Genomic DNA, 16691 nt, shown 5'->3' with positions numbered 1-16691 from the left:
AAAAAATCCTATAGAGGGTTTGTAGTTGAGACATTTATGGTCCATTCTGTGACAGGTGGAGTAAAGGGAGATGTGTGCCACCTTCCTACCTCCATGCTCTCCTGTCATTTCCTGTTACCCCAACAATGTTCTCACTTTCCAACTGACTACATTTTCCTTCTTGAATAGAAAGACTGTTGTCTGAGTCTTTGGAAATTAAGTATTTTAAAATATTTGGCAGTTTCTGTAATACAGGGCATGCTCACTAGAATACACAGATTTTACTTTTTAATTTAAGTGAAGTAACTGCCTAGGATTCAGTAATCATGCATGCTGTTTAGTTGTTCATTTCCAGTAATGGAAGCAATGACAAATGTACTATACTTTCCCTGTATGTGATATAAAGCAGCATAGTAACTTCTTAAAATATTTCTTATATTTATTTATTTGTTTATTTTATGTGTGAAGTCACAATATCATATTCTGCTTTGTTCTTCTATTGTGTATTCAGTGCAACCACTTTATCCAAGGATCAGAAATGTTACAACAGCTGCTGCTGAGACCTATGCCAATATCAGTTGGGAGTATGAGGGACCAGACCATGCCAACTTTTATGTTGAATATGGTGTAGCAGGCAGTAAGAAGTCATTTCATTAAATTGTGCTAAGTGTTCAGATATATTTTCAAAGATTTTTAAGTGTGGTCCTAAACTGACCCAACTTTAAAGATAGCTCCTAAATATTTAGAAGTTTTGTTTTTTTTAACTTGATTGGGAGCTCAAATAATTTTCATTATAGATAATATCAATGTGTAGTAGTTTTTTGGTGATTAGAAAGTCAGCCTTTGTTCCTTTGTATTATCTTATAAATTACTCTGAATGTGAACTTCTAAAAAAAAGAAGATTGCTTGAAATTGGTTATGATGCAGTGATTACATGTGTAAAAATATGAATTTGTACATTAAAATGGGGTATAACTGTTCCCCTAAGTTATGTCCAATTCAGGAAAAAGAAAAAAAGAGTAGATAAAAACAATCTTCTTTGTTAAATTAAACATTAAAATAAGATATCTACCAACTTGCATACTTTTCTTGGCATAAAAATAGGTTTTAATCTTTGACAATACCTCTAACAATTGAAGTTGCCTAATAAAACCAAGGTATTTCTATTCAAATACTCTATCCTTCTAAAGATGATCAATCTGAAAATAAGAATATAAATGCATTTCTATGCATATTAGTTCAAGAAGAAGCTAAGACTACTAGAAAAAGAAGATAATTATCAGGAAATATGGTCTGTTCAGATTACAAAGTAAAACTTCTGTGCTAAAATAATGTTACCAAAGCTACAGAAGTGTAATCTAATTAAATGATTAAAATCTATTTTAATGTGTTTTATAATTACAAGTTCAATAAGCCTTTAAAGAAAATAAATGAAAATGTTTCTATAGTACAGTGGAACAAATGTTTAAAATAGTTTCATAATTAATCTACAGTGTCTCACTCACTATACTGCATGCAATAGCTTATTTACAGTCATAGTTTTATACAGTTTTATTATTTTTTTAAAATAATTTTTGTCAGCCAGTCCATAGCTTAGTCAAATAACTGTTGATAGTATTCTGTCTAGAAACTTTCAGTAACACATAGAAAATTAAAATTCCAATATGTTGTTTTCCTAAAATTTTTGTAGGCAAAGAAGATTGGAAAAAAGAAATTGTAAATGGTTCTCGAAGCTTCTTTGTGTTAAAGGGTTTAACACCAGGAACAGCATATAAAGTCCGAGTTGGTGCTGAGGGCCTGTCTGGTTTTAGGAGTTCAGAGGATCTGTTTGAGACAGGTCCAGGTGAGGCACACTGTACCAATTCTGTATCGTAGTCAGAACTTCAATAGACCACATGCTGAAATGTTGAACTGCTTCTAGCTAAGACATGTAGCTAGCATCTTTGTTTATTCTTTTTTGTAGAGCAATGTGAAATTATTTTTTTAAACATTTAATATGTAGATTATTACATTTACATTTACATTTACATTTAATATGTAGATTATTGATGTTTTAATATTTTCAATTCACTGTACTCTCTGTTCTTTATATTAGAGGCAAGATATTGCTCATACTCCATCTGTGTGCTGTGCACTGAAGATGGCCTATTCCATTTATTTCTAATTAAGATAACTAGAGTGTTGTATTTGAATAACGTGCATTACTAGATTCAAGTATATACATTTAAATCTAACCATCTGCGTATCATCAGATTTAATACAAAACAAAGTAGTTAAAGTGAGCATTTAATCAGAAGTGCAGAATTTGATGTCTTATATAACCTAAACTATTCTTTTGTGATTTCTATTTATTGATGTTTGTTTTCCCATTTTATGCTGGTTTTATAAATATTTTTATTTCATAAACTATGTTTTATGAGTCAGTAAACCTACTTCTATATCATTATACTGGCAGTCATCAAAAGGAGGTGCAGTGGTAATTTTTTCATAAGTGAATCAGTAATCCTTGTTCATTTCACTTGGAGGATGAGGGAAGTTTTTTTATGTTAATGCTGAATATGTTGTTGTCATCACAGCATGGTCTTGGTCAGCTATTATTATTTATTTGTATTTGCTGCTCATTCCAGGCATTCTGATCAATGCATAGTTATTGAGCTGTAGCATCACCAATTCCAGAACGTTATGATTTAAGAAAGTTGTTTAAATATGAAAATATGTTTGATCAACATGGAATAATTACAAGACAACAGAGTAAATTAAATGAATATACCAGTTTGAAAGTGAACACTTTCTAAAATCATACACTATTTTTGCTTTGTTTTGTTCCATTTCTGTTCACAGTTTATTATGTTGCAGGAAAGCCTTGAAAATACAGTGCTGAATAACAGTTCCAAACAAGTATGTGTGGGCTAAGCAGAGAGTTTATTTGTGCCAGGGACAACAACTGATATAAAAGGCAATGAGTAGAATTTTATGCAAATACAGAAAATCCAAAGCCTGAAGCAGCAGTAAAGAACAGATCAAGTCAGCAGCGTAATTAAAAACAAGTGAAATTGAAACTCTCCCAAAAGCATCTTTCTGAACAAAGCATACTGAACTACTGGATAAGGAATTCTATACATAATTGTGAATGAACCTTGGCTCATGCCTCTGTGTAAATAAGGAAGAAGGGGATTTAAATGAAGTTTAAAGACATTGTTTTACGCACATACTGCACTGTTTGTGATCCTTGATCTAATGTTATACATAGCAGAAAGATTATTAGGAGTAGTCAGTATGGGTGTACCAGTGGAAGTCATGCTTGACCAATCTGGTCTTCTGTGATGTCAACTGGAGGGGAGAGCAGTGGATGTTGTCTACCTTGACTTTAGCAAGGCTTTTGACAATGTCTCCTGTAACGTCCTCGTAGGTTAGTTTAGAAAGTGTGGGATAGATGAGTAGACAGTGAGATGGGTTGAGAACTGTCTGACTGGCAGAGCTCAGAGGGTTGCAATCTGTAGCAAAGTCTAGTTGGAAACTTACAGTTAGTGCTGATCCCCAGGAGTCAGTACTGGGTCCAGTCTCGTCCAGTCAGCATCAGTGACCTGAATGAACAAATAGAGTGCACGCTTAATAAGTTTGCTGATAATGCAAAGCTGAGAGGAGTGACTGACACTCCAGAAGGCTGTGCTGTCATTCAGTGAGACCTGAACAGAATGGAGAGTTGGGTGGAAAGAAACCTTATGAAGTTCAAAGAGGGCAAATTCGGAGTTTTAAACCTGTTTAAGGTTTAAGCAGGTTTGAGGGAGTTGATCTTCCCCCTCTACTCTGACCTGATGAGGCCACATCTGGAGTACTGTGTCCAGTTCTGGGCTCTTCAATTCAAGAAAGACAGAGATCTCTTAGAAAGGAGGGCTACAAAGGCCATTAAGGACTTGGAGGACCTGCCTTATAAGGAAAGTCTGGGACTGTCAACTTGGAGAAGACTGAGGGAATGTTATCAATGCTTATAAATATCTAATGGAAAGGTGTCAGGGGGCCAGGCTCTTTTCAGTGTGCCCAGTGGCAACAGGCGCAATACAGCAATTCCATATGCACACGAGGAAGAAATTATTTACTTTGAGGGTGCTAGAGCACTGGAACAGACTGCTCAGAGAGGTTGTGGAGTCTTCTCTGGAGATATTCAAAAGCCACCTACTCCAGGGAACCTGCTTTAGCAGAAGGTTGGACACAGTGATCTCCAGAGGTTCCTTCTAACCTCTATAATTCTGTGATTATGTTTGATTTCTTAAAGAAGGATTGTGTGTCACACTATCACACTTCTAAACATTGCAAAATAATGAAGTAGATAAGAAGAAAAATATTGGAGTATGGAGTGCTTCCTTAATTAGGAAAACAACTGCAGTATTTGACGTATTGACACAATATTTTTCTTAGCAAGTCTTCCTACAGAACAGCTTCATAGTACACGGTTTTGTCTTTTTAAGCATACCAGTAGTATATTGCAGTAACATCTGTGTTAGCAGTTCAGCATCAGTAAATGTCTTTCTGCAGATAATTTGCTTAGAGTACGTAGGAAATTCTGTGCCATTTTTAAAGTTGCACAAAGGCCTAGAATCTTTTTCTTGCTGGATATGCAATAAGTTAAAGAATACAGGAAGCTACATAAGTAAGTTTTCGTCTTTGTTTTTTCCCATCTATCTTAAATATTTTTATGCATGAGTTGTTTTGCTTGTTGCTATTTTTTTTACTACATTTGAATGTTAAATGTGCTTTTGCATTTTGCTACAGTATATATTATACAACCTTTAATGCCTTATTATAAATGCATATGTCAAAAACTCCAAATAATTTTGACCTCAGTGTAAAAACAATATTTGTATTACTTCAATTTACAATTCAGAGGAAGATTGCCTTTGTGATTTTGTTTGATTGCACTTTGTATCGATACTTATATATTTACAGTATATAAATATGTATATATATAAAGGCTATGTATAATAGATACACATACATATAATTTTTTTATCATTTTAATGTAACAATAGTTGAAATAGTACTCAGAGGTACTTACAGTCTTCATACAGCCCACGGAAAACCCACTAGGACCATGCATTGCTGATGTTTCCAGGCTAGCTGTCTCAGCCTGTCTTAACTAACAAATAACACTGAGACCTGAGCTTGAATTCTGACCTATAACTGTAACATTTTCTTGTTAGTGTGCTTGCCAGTCCAGAAATCTCTTGCCAGCTTTTGTCTGCCAAGCAAGGCTCCAGTGTTGTTCAAAAGGTGCAAGCACAGGCTTATTACCAGTTGATATTCTCCATGTTTTGTAAGGGGAAGAGAGTGTGTGCTATATGTATCACATGGACTTGTCATTCAGTGAGCTTGGGCAGTCAGTGCTCCATCGAAAATGGGCTCTCTGAAACATGCTCTTATGAGCTTTCCCTTGAAGACATATCTTCTCAAAGAGAGGTGGAAATTCTGAGATTTTCATATATCTCTGCGTAAAGCTATTTATGTATTATGCCTTTCACTTGACTAGAAGCAAGCTCATGGACATTACCTAGTGGATATGTGTGAAATCTAGTGCCATGGGAGTTGATACACTGAACAAATGAGTCTTTCTAGAACATCTTAAGTTGGAAAGGACCCATAAAGATTGAGCCCAGCTCCCTACTACAATCTGACTGTAGTGCAAAGTGTCTTATAAGCTGAGACCTATTGATCTTTATAAAAATTGGCTTAATTCATGGAAGTCAGAAAAAAAGTAATCTGAAACAAAATACTACATGAGGTATGCATAGGAAGCCTTTGCATGTTGCTTTCCTCATTCATGTGGAAAGGTGATTTTTGTTTACGTCTCACAAGACACAGCTGACTCTTCACAGAGTGTCAAACTCTTGGGTTTGAGGCTTGGAGGAGAATAAATAAAAAAGGATACAGTGGATGTCCATCTTCTTCCCCTTCATATCTTCTGTCTATAGCTCACATTTTCAACTCCTCTCACCTTTCCCACTTTCTCCCAACAGCAAATCCTAAGGCCAGTTGCTGGCCAGTTATTTCCAAACGAGAGAGTAGAAAATAAAGTTACCCAGGAAAATCCTCCTACTGCGCTGGAGGCTAGTAGGAGGGTTCCAGCCACCAAACCACACAGCTGATTTCTTTCCTCACTTGTGACTGTAACGTTTCCTTATTGTTTATTTTCCAACTTGAGTCAGCATTTGGAGAGAAACAGCACTGAGGAAAAGCTTCCCAATTGCACTGTGTTAAGTCCTCACTAATGCTAAATTATGGCAATCATGATAAATTTTAGCATGGTGTACACATTTGTGCTTAATAAGGCTTTAAAGGATGCTTCACTGTTGATTTTTAGTTGAAATTGAGTGTTATGGTCTTGAATGACCCATCTGTTTCTGTTTCTGACTAATAGGTGTGCAGTAGCTAATGAGTATTGGGTTTTTATTCATTTCAGTAATTCAATCTAAGTGTTCGTGTGAATTAAAATTTGCAATTTCATTTCAGTAGTTTTATTAATGTAAAATGGTTGAAAAGAGTTCTGAAATTTGTGAAACACAATACTGTATGTGTACATGTTTTGCAAAATAGTTGCTAAGCCTAAATGTTGAAAAACATTGGCAGAATTTTTATGTATTCAAAAATAAGTTCTGTGCACTTTTCCTTGGAAACATTTTAAATAATGAAAATATTTATAAAATATGATATCACTGCTTTTCTTAATACTAATTCTTGCAAGTGTTATTCTTTGATTAATAAATGACGTATACTGACTATTATTTAATTTAATTTAATAGAATTTTAATGCAGGTGAACTTCTCATAATGTTTTTCTTCTGTTCTCCAGCAATGGCAAGTCGGCAAGTAGACATTGCTACTCAAGGATGGTTCATTGGACTTATGTGTGCTGTTGCACTTCTTATCTTGATTTTACTGATTGTTTGCTTCATAAGGAGAAATAAAGGTGGCAAATATCCAGGTATGATATGTAACAATAAAAGTAAAAGTCATCGACTGGTAATCAGTCCACTTAAGACAGATCTCAGGTTTACTAGAGATATTACATTTGCGACTAGTTTGCATTGTGTGTGTGAGAAATCAGTCCTATCATTTAGTAGGTTCATTGGGAGCCTACTGGTAGAAAACATCAGTCCCTAAGAAGAGTTATCTCACTCATCCTTGGAGGATTCTGTTACCCTGCATTAACACTTTAGAGAGAGTTAAGCTTTCTTTGAGCTTGGCTGTCCTGATAAAACTGCATGCCCCAAGTTTAGTCTTTTAACCCACCAGAACGAGCTGATTTAGAACTCTTACTAGCTACTTTCTGTCTTAATTTTAGCACATAATCTTCAGATTACTAGTGGCTAGAAAACAGTTCTCAGTTATTTTAGTATGAAATTATAGAAGACAGATTCATTTCAAGGTGTTACAAATTATCACGAGGAATGATTTGTATCATCTTAATTAAATGTATAAACTGATGATGTACAAATTTAGTGTGACCACAACAAAAGCGATACTGTATTGAATTATATAACTATTTGCTGAACAAGGTAAGGATTTGAATAATGTCCAGAAAAAAGAAAATGAAAAGACAAAGAGCCATGATGAAGATAATTCTTGACCAATATATTGTTTTACTCTGACAATGTTTATTGATAGGAATGTATGTTTTCTTTAAACATTTATCTCCCTAGATACTAGCAGATTTCTGTGCTGCATAGTTGCATGGACAAATTACATGCAAAAATTAACACAAGATATATGCATGCTTACCAGTAAAATGCAAACTGTTACAGGGATGTGTTTTTGCTTTGCTTTTGATCATGTCATAAAAAGGAAAGAGAAGAAATAATGAAGAGACCAAACCTATTATTTTCCAAAAATAATATTTTTCAAATGCTATTTAAAATTTCCTGGAGACACTATTGCAATACCTTTACTGCATTGTTAGGGCATGACATGAAAGCACAAGGAAGCAAGCAGAGAATACAAGTTAACATTAAATTTTATCAGTTGATATGGGAGGCAATATGAAATATGGATATTCACATTTCAATAAACAGTAGCTCTGCTAATAACACAAGAAAATATTTCAGAAATTTTGTAAAAAATATTTAGTTTCAAATGAAAGAAAAAATGTTATTCATGCAGAATGGCACAGTGTTTTATACTCAAATTAAGATAAAATTCTGTTACTAATTAACAGATCTTTTCCTTCAAAAGAAAACGTGTGGTAATCTGAGGCTCCAGTTCAATAAATGATTTTTATTCAAACCATATTCTAGCCAAATCTGATCAGTTTGAGAAATCAACATCTTACAATTTCTAGCCTTTGCAGTGATAAAAATTATTATTTCAAATATTTTAGTGAAGGAAAAGGAGGATGCACATGCTGATCCAGAAATACAGCCTATGAAGGAAGATGATGGAACATTTGGTGAATACAGGTGAGCAACTGACGTGGTTGTTGTGTTCACTCTTCATATCGCATGTACTTTATATGATATCACACTTGTAATTTCAAAACTTAACTTTTTTTCAGTGTTGAGAAAGATTCTGCTTACATTGTTTTATAGAACTAAAGACAGCATTTCAAATATGCTGTTAGAAAAGGGAATACAACAAAAAAACATCCAAGATTAAATAATTGAGGGTTTAGAATAAGCCACTAATGCAAGCTGAAATCTAGATTCAAACACAGTTGTCTCGAAGGGAGAAATCTTTTTTTATAAACCCATGTTTCATGGGTTTATATCATATAAAGTGTGCTTTTGTCTTTTCAGTTAGGGTATGTCTGACATTATATTTTTTGAAATTTCTAATTGAAGTTTAATAAAGACAGTCATGTATTCCACTGACTGAAAAACAAATACATTTAAAATTCCACTAACAGTAACACCTAACCTAATAACAAGGCAGCAACATTAAACATGGAGGTGAGGGAACGTTCTGTGGTAAAAAAGAGATCTTCCTTAAATGTATTTCAGTGCAAGAAACAGAGAAAGCAGCTTCAAAAGCATGCAACAGCTCTTATTCCTGACTCTCTTCCTTTATTCTAAAAGTAATCTAGTTGAATCTCCTGACATCTCAAGAAGTATGCTTTGGCAAGTCCATTCATATGAGTATAGATTATTAAATAAAAGAACAGCATATTGTTTGGTGTTTTTTTACCATTATTTTTGAAATAATATTCAGTTTCTAAATATGTTTATGCTGTTATATTTTACTTGGGTATTGTGATGCATTTTACAGTGTAGTGCTGTGTAAAAAAATATTGTAAAAACCCTTTAGTACTTTGAAAATGGTTTGACTTACAAACATAGCAAAAAAAGCAGTTTATTCAAGACAAATTCTCTTGCTTTAGCTTTCTTGTGTAAAGGAAATGTGCATATGAATCTGACTGCATTAGATTTCCAATGTTCAATACCAAAGAGTAGTTTCTGTTTGTTCTTACTTGATTTAAAAAAAAACAAATCAACAACAAAAAGAAAAAATCAATACTACTCTGTTCTTAGGTTAATCATTTTTATGTGCCATTTTATTACAGCCATAAGTGCATATGTATTAATCAAATGTAGCTGATAAAAGTGGTAGTGTAAGGCCACGTTTGGAAGCAGATGTAAATAAGTACTGTATACGTTTTCCTATGCAGTCCACTTTGCATTCTCATTTATCACTCCTCTGCTTTTCAGTACTTGGAACTTTCAGCAGCAGAAACTGGCCCTTGTACATAGTTATACGAATTTGTGTGACTTGAATATATGTTTTCTCAGGTCTGGACGAAAATTGTTGATATCTGTTTTCATGTGTGACCTGTAGCAGAATTTGAATTTGTCTCCATATTGAAGAGACTTCAGTCAGTCTATAGAATCACTCAGTGTTCTATTAATGATTTCATCTATATACCACTTGACTGGTGAAAATGGACATTTGCATGCCTAGCTTTCAGACTTGTTCATATGCTCATCCTATTTACCATGCAAAAACTCCTTTCTAAAATGTATTTCTGTGTAATTAGTCTATGTTGGGCTTTCCTCTTTTTTCCTTAGAGACAGGGCAGCAGCAGCAACCAGTCAGATAACAGAAGATATCTTGGCACCCTCTCTGCAGCCCAGCATCCATGCAGTCACTCAGTTCCCAGTTTGTCTGTCTCACATGGCACTGGTCACGATGCAGTGCTTTTATGAGGACAAAGGGCATAGGGTTTCCCTTGAACAAAAATGTGATTTTTGAAAGGTTTAGAAATTCGAGTGTTTTGAACTTTTTTCATCACTTCAGGTCCATGTCTGCTTGGACAGGAAAGAAAATGGACAAGGAAAAGAAAAGAGAAGGTAGCTGTGCCTGTTCTTCTGAAGCAGACCCTGTCTTTACCAAAGCAAAGTCTGTGAGATCTGACAGATTCAACTCCCTCGAAAGGTCAGGGGATCAATACCCCAACATCAGATCAGAGACCTCCTACACCAGGAGGAAGGCTAGGCAGTCTTCAGAGCTCAGAAGGGCTAGTTCTGTCTCTGCTTCCTTCTGCCAAGAGGAAAAGAGGTCAGACAAATGGAAGTACAGGCATAGCTCTAGACATCATGCTTCCGAGCAACAGATAATGGGTTTGAATGAGGGCTCAAATTCTCAGGCAGGACATCCACCCGCTTTCCACCAACCCCTCAGCTGCAACTCAATTCGTGGCTCACTGCCAAGGCAGCATTCTTCTCTCCAAGATCAGTTCAGCAAGACCCCAGACTACAGCTCAGAGTCAGAAGACACTCAAAACTCCAACCACAGGAAGGTAAGACCTTCTGCTACTACTCATTTCTCTGAATCTGAAAAGAATTCATTAATGAAATCTGTAATTTTGCCTGAGCTAGCTACTGTCTTAAAGGATGCACTCACAGCAGCCAGACAAAGTTTAACTTCTGCGGCACAGCCTAGGTCCCACACAATAAAGCATTCCAAGATACCAATTACAGAAGTTCCAGTGGTTCCTCTAGAAGCAACTGGGAGCAGTTCCCAAACTTTTGAGTCTGTCCATATGGGCAGTTTAAAAGATCAAGCAACTTCTGGGAAGGAGAGAGTTGAGGCTTACAGAGCTTTGGAGGTTGATTCATCCTCTGAAGATGAGCAGATGTCATCTGAATCCCCTACAGAAGATGAAGAAGAACCAGATGCTGTGCGTAAGTTTGGCATGGAGAATCAGAGTTATCTGTTCAGGCACATTAAAAGAGTGTTAATGCTTAAAACTTCCAAAGGTGAAGGCCCTTCAGAAGAGATGTCTATCTTATCTGAAGAAGGGAATTTAGGCAATGCACTTCCTATCCATTCTACAGTGGAAAATCTCATCTGTAGGATTTGGGGTAATCCTGAGGCAAAGCATGAAGCCCCAGAAATCCTACGTAAGCTGTATCCTCTTCCAGTGGATAAAGCTGCCTTGTGGGGCACCTTGCCTAAGGTAGACAGGACATTGATTACTGCTGATTCTGTGCTTTCAATGCCTGCTAACATGGATGCTGTCCCTAAAGATCTTACTGATAGAAAGATTGAGGAAGAAATTAAAAGATCTTTCAAGCTGGTTGCAGCTCAGCTTGGAGTGTCTATCTACTGCACTTACGCTTCTCGAGCATTATTAGTATGGCTGGAGGAAGAACAAGCTAGAGTCAAAAGAAGATGGGTCCCATCTGGTGCCATACAGAGGAAGCGCAGACTGTGTAAACTTGCAGCTCGTTTTATCCATGATGCAGCTGAGGATTCTCTTCGACTCACAGTTAAAAACATGGCATGCCTCACAGTAGCCTGGAGAGCTGTATGGCTGCGTCCTTGGACCTCATCTCTAGATCTCAGATGTCAGCTGCTGTCTTTACCATACACTGGTGGCAAGCTATTTGGTGAATCCTTGGTCCAGATCCTGAAGGACTTTGCAGAGCACAAACATTCCTTACATCAGATGAAAAAAAACCACTCTTTTGACCATTCATTTTCTTACCCTCACAAGTCTCAGAGTTCCTTCCGTTCTCCTCCAAAGTTTAAAGGAGGAAAGGGAAAATACAAAGTCTCACAGTCTTTTCATGCCAGCTATGAAAGGACATCTCGTTTTCAGAGAGGCACCAGACCATCAAGAGGAACTTTCTAAGAACAGCTAAGACTAGTTTCCTTTCTCAGGAACTGCAGAGATATGGAAATTTATCCTGAATAAACTCAATATTTCTGGACAAGTAAGGCCAACGCTTCAAAAATGTGCTATTTCAAGATAAGATTTAAATTATTAAATTACTTAAATCTTAATTGTTAATTATGATTTTCTAGAGAAGTTATACAGGGAGTTTTTGTCGCATTCAGCTTCTAGTATTCCCACTGTTCTTGGAGTGGCTTGGACTTGTTTGAAATTTTGCAGTCTTCAGTGATGTTTCTTCTTCGGGGAGCATATTTTCTTCTATGTTCATCATATGGAGGAAAAAAAATAATATTCTTGGTAACGTAGATGTTTCTGGAATCACAGATTGACTGGATGCACAGTGTTCCTGTGATTGGTGGCACACACAGTTCCTCTAGAAGTATTTCACTACATTCCCAGTGGTTTTCTCAGTTGGAAAGAACAGTGAACTTTGGGCAATGTTTACACCAAGCAACTGCAAGAAGTACAACAAATACTGTAAATGTGTTTATTTAAATTTAAAATAAAGACTGTACAGAGCTCCTGCTCAGGTCAGTGTAGCTATATAAATAAGCCTAAATTTCCATCCTGGGTCATAAATCAAGAGACATTTGTTCCTAGAACAAATGGCATCTATAGACCTGTTGATTCATGAGTGGGGAGAGTTTGCAAGGCATGCATTTCTTATTTGGCTTTATGAAAACAGAGCTTTTTGCATCTCTTCTTACTTGATATCGCAGTGTATTTGTCCTCAAAGGACGATCAAACAGCATAAGGCATCTATAGTAGCAGGACGGTTAGTGCAGTTATGCAAGATATTTACACATTTTGTGTGATTCCTTTGCCTCTTTACTTGGTCATTTTCACATACATTACTTTTTCTAGAACTTCCTAGCTATGCTATGGGAGGCTTGCTGGAAATGGTTAAAGGAGAGTTCTGAAGCTGATAGATAATGTATTAGTCTTCCTGCTTTGCCTCGGTTGACTAACAATGAGAATATAGTTTGTAAATGCAACAGCATTTTTTATGCTGTACTTACAGCAGTTTTATTGCAGCCTAGGTTTGTTTCCAGGGCGACCTAGCAATGATTTGTGCCTCACAACAGTTAAAAGGTTGATCCTTTTTAGCACTAGAGGTGATGTCAGTAGGCTGCCTCTGGAGGATTCATGTCTCTGAATAGTCAGATTGGATTTGGCAGTGATCTTACTGTGTCCTCATTCACACATGCACGCTTTCTTTGATGGTTCTTATTTTAATTCTTGAGCATCTGTGTCACCTACTTTTTTTAAATCAGTTCTTTGTTTTCCCTTTGTACAGTTTTCCTCCAGAAATAGCAAGGGTGGAAAGTTTGATTGAATTTATCTCTATCAGGTTGTTCTTTGCAACTTTTTACTAGGAGTAGATCAGATTCTTAGGCTAACAACTCTTTCAGCCTGCTGCCAGGAACTTAATCTTCAGTTTTTCCAGCTTCTGCCAAGACTGAAGATTACAGACATGATAAAGAATATCTGCTCAGGAGAAAAAAAACAACAGGATAGATGTGCCTTTGTCTTAGGTAGATTGAAAATGGTACGAAGTTTTGAAATCTGAATGATTTGCATAAGAGTTAGGGAAAAGTACCATCTGCACAGTCCTTGGGATTTCTTATCAGTTTAGAAGTGTGCGCAGATGTCCATTAGGCATTGGATCAGAGGTTGTCCTGGAATCTACAGGAAAGCCATGGTGTAATGTACCTCTATGCTTTTGTGTGTGTGCTTATACTTAAAAACTTCTGGTCTGTTGACCTGAAGGAGAAAAACAAGATATTCACTACCAACGAATTTCTTCCTCATCATCCTTTTTCTGCATCCAGTATCCCAGTATGCTTTACCCATTTTGTTTGTTTTGTGTTGCCTTTCGTCTGACAGCTGTGCTATAAGGAAAAGTAGTATATTGCTAACCATATATTGAGTTGTTTTGCATGTCCATGAATGTGGCAAAGTTTAGTGGGAACTAGTTGCCTGCTGGACTGCAGAGGCATCGTAATACTGTCTTCCCCATTCTGACTGGTTGCTGCATGTACCCATATCTAAGGAAGAAAAGTTGAAAAGTTGAAAGAAGAAAGGAGATTTCAAGGTACATATTTCTTTCAATAACTGATGACCTTGTGAAATGGAAATACTTTTTTTGAATAAGTTTGTACTTTGCATTGACACATTATTCTTAACTCCATACTTATCTCTCTTAATCATTATCAGCAAGTTTACTGTATGTTTCATAAAACTCAGAGGGGAAAGAAAAACACATTAGCAATCACCTCAGAAAAGTACTTAGAGTTTTAGAGTTTGCCTTACTATCAAATGTACTGTTCTTGTTGAAATGGCATGAAATGCCTGATAGGTGCTGATACATGTCAAAATGATGGGGGCATTTCAGTCTTTATTGAGAAACTTTCATCCTTACAAAGCTAGTAGTGTGGAAATTACTTAGAAGATGGCAAATAGAAAAAGTGTCCCTAATCTTCATTTCACGGTCTTCTAATCTAAAAATAAAATCCAGGTATATTCTCATATCTTGTTCCTTTCCAGTACCTATTGTCTCACTGTTAACTGTAGGCACTGCACGCATGACACATTTCAAAACACTTCTTAAATTTGCCACTTTAATTTTAGTTAAACTTGTACTTTCTGCTTCAGTTGAGGATATTACGCTAGATAAGTTTAAATGTCAGCAAGCAAAGCCACAAACAAAAGCTTAAAGAAAGCATGATCTGTGCTGGTTGCATTTGGTCTAATTTTACAAACAGTCATAGACAACTCCATGGGTTTTGTTTTTGTTTTCTCCTGAAAAAGGAGAGGAAAGCACCTGGGATAATCCCACGTCTATTTTTCATTGCCAGAATTTTGGCAGAGCTTCTTTCTGGACTTTTCTCTTGCAAAAGAGGAGAGAATTCCCAGGTTCAGATTTGATTTTGCATCTGTTGTAACTCTGCTCTTATATCATCACCAACTTCCGTGCAGGTATACTCATGGGTGAATCTGCAGTTTTATTTGTTTCTTATTATACAGACAGTAGAACCTGTATCCTTACTAATATCTAGAAAAATCACAGACAGAATGCAACCGTGTAATCATTTATTTATTGCTCATTTTATAAATAACTTCTGTTTCCATAAATGCAAACAAACAAACAAACAAACAAACAAAAAGCAAAGATCAACACAAAGGAAAAGTTTCTACGCACATATTTATCTAAGTTGTAAATTGAAATTGAGCTTTTTATTGGATTAAACTCAAAAATGTCTGAAATGTAGATATTTTTAATACAGTGATGGTATATTATTTATTTACTTTATACTGCCAGCCTAGTGAATTAAAACAGATAGAGTTGCACTTTAGAACATTTACAGTTTCTTGATCAGTTGGAATAGGGTACAAATGCATTTTTAATTTGTTTTCATTCCTACATGTTGCAGCACAAGCCATTTTGAAGCAAGGTTCTTTACTAAATGCTGTTACTGAGGAGTCATTAAACACTGCAGGTCATTTTTCTCAGGAAGCAGGACCTGGTACCATTCAGTGTGAGGGTCTGGTCTTCATTGCTTTTGTATAGCAGTGTATAATGGCTGTTGCCCTGAAAGGAGGGCAGTGAAGAAAATACTTCGCTATCTGACTACGAGACTCACTCTTAGGATTTTTAAATAGTCTATTCTTTATTTAACCTTTTACATACAAGTTCCTTCCAAAATGATCTGTCTTTGTAATATGCAGTGTTGTAAACATTTGCACTTTGCTGCTGGATGACTGACATTTTGGAGCAGAATTCATTTCACCGTTAATAACACATATGTTTGCAGTGAGCACAGAAGATCAATGATCAGATATTTATCCTAATGTCATGTACACAGCAATAACTAAAAGTAGAGTCAAGCCAATACACAGAAGTGTATTTGGCCTCTGTACATTTTGATTTTAGCATGAAGGTTTTAATAAGATAAGTGCTCCTACCACTTCGGTGTATGCACAGAAAATAAAATCTCTTGTGTGCATATTAGAGGTGTCCTTCTTTCAGAATGGGAAAACTTGGACTTTTCCAAAGTAAAAAAAGGATGTTGAGATGAGGAGTACAAGTTTGATGGAAAATTGTGTAGTGGCTTTTTTTCAATGCTGAAATACTTCCCAGTAGAGCATTTATCAGCTAACGCTACAGTCTGTGACTTTGTATATGCTATAATGTTTTGATTCTTTTTCAATATTCAGATATTTTCAGTAGAAAAAGGAAAGCAAATACATTATTGGACAATGTAAAGGGTTTTCTATAGGAATTGCACAGTTAAAATAGTTTGCTGAATATATATTCAGTCTAATGATGTGAATTTTGCATATTTTCATTTCCTTGACATTCTGTACATGTTTATTTACGTTTTCCTTAAGATGGAAGTTATAAGGGATAAAAAAAAAATCATTTGCTCTTTGGTACCTTTATAAAGTCACATGTTTTGTTTAAGACAAAGTTAAGTTGCACGCAGCAGTGCAGCTGCCAGTAGTGTTTATTAGTTGGAAATGGTTTGGAGCTGCTGCTGAAATCTTCATCT

The 16691-nt window shown here is 35.9% G+C and overlaps 1 protein-coding gene across 5 annotated transcripts in view; it reads left to right on the top strand.

The window, feature by feature from the left end:
- Positions 1-16691, top strand: part of NRCAM (neuronal cell adhesion molecule) — a 64408-nt gene that overhangs the window by 46288 nt on the left and 1429 nt on the right. For 4 of the 5 annotated variants that reach the window (XM_065743419.1, XM_065743422.1, XM_065743421.1 and 1 more), the window contains 2 exons: positions 6823-6954; positions 8347-8425. In XM_065743419.1, the coding sequence (XP_065599491.1) occupies positions 6823-6954; positions 8347-8425 (211 nt within the window). Of the gene's footprint in view, positions 1-490; positions 617-1669; positions 1823-6822; positions 6955-8346; positions 8426-10256; positions 12245-16691 lie in introns of those variants that run through there. The other variant, XM_065743420.1, reaches the window with a different exon arrangement.

This window comes from Cyrtonyx montezumae, unplaced genomic scaffold (genome assembly GCF_038088225.1).
Source record: "Cyrtonyx montezumae isolate F1298 unplaced genomic scaffold, pur_monq_1.0 scaffold_3, whole genome shotgun sequence".
NCBI lineage: Eukaryota > Metazoa > Chordata > Aves > Galliformes > Odontophoridae > Cyrtonyx > Cyrtonyx montezumae.
This window is presented reverse-complemented; position numbering and strand designations above follow the sequence as displayed.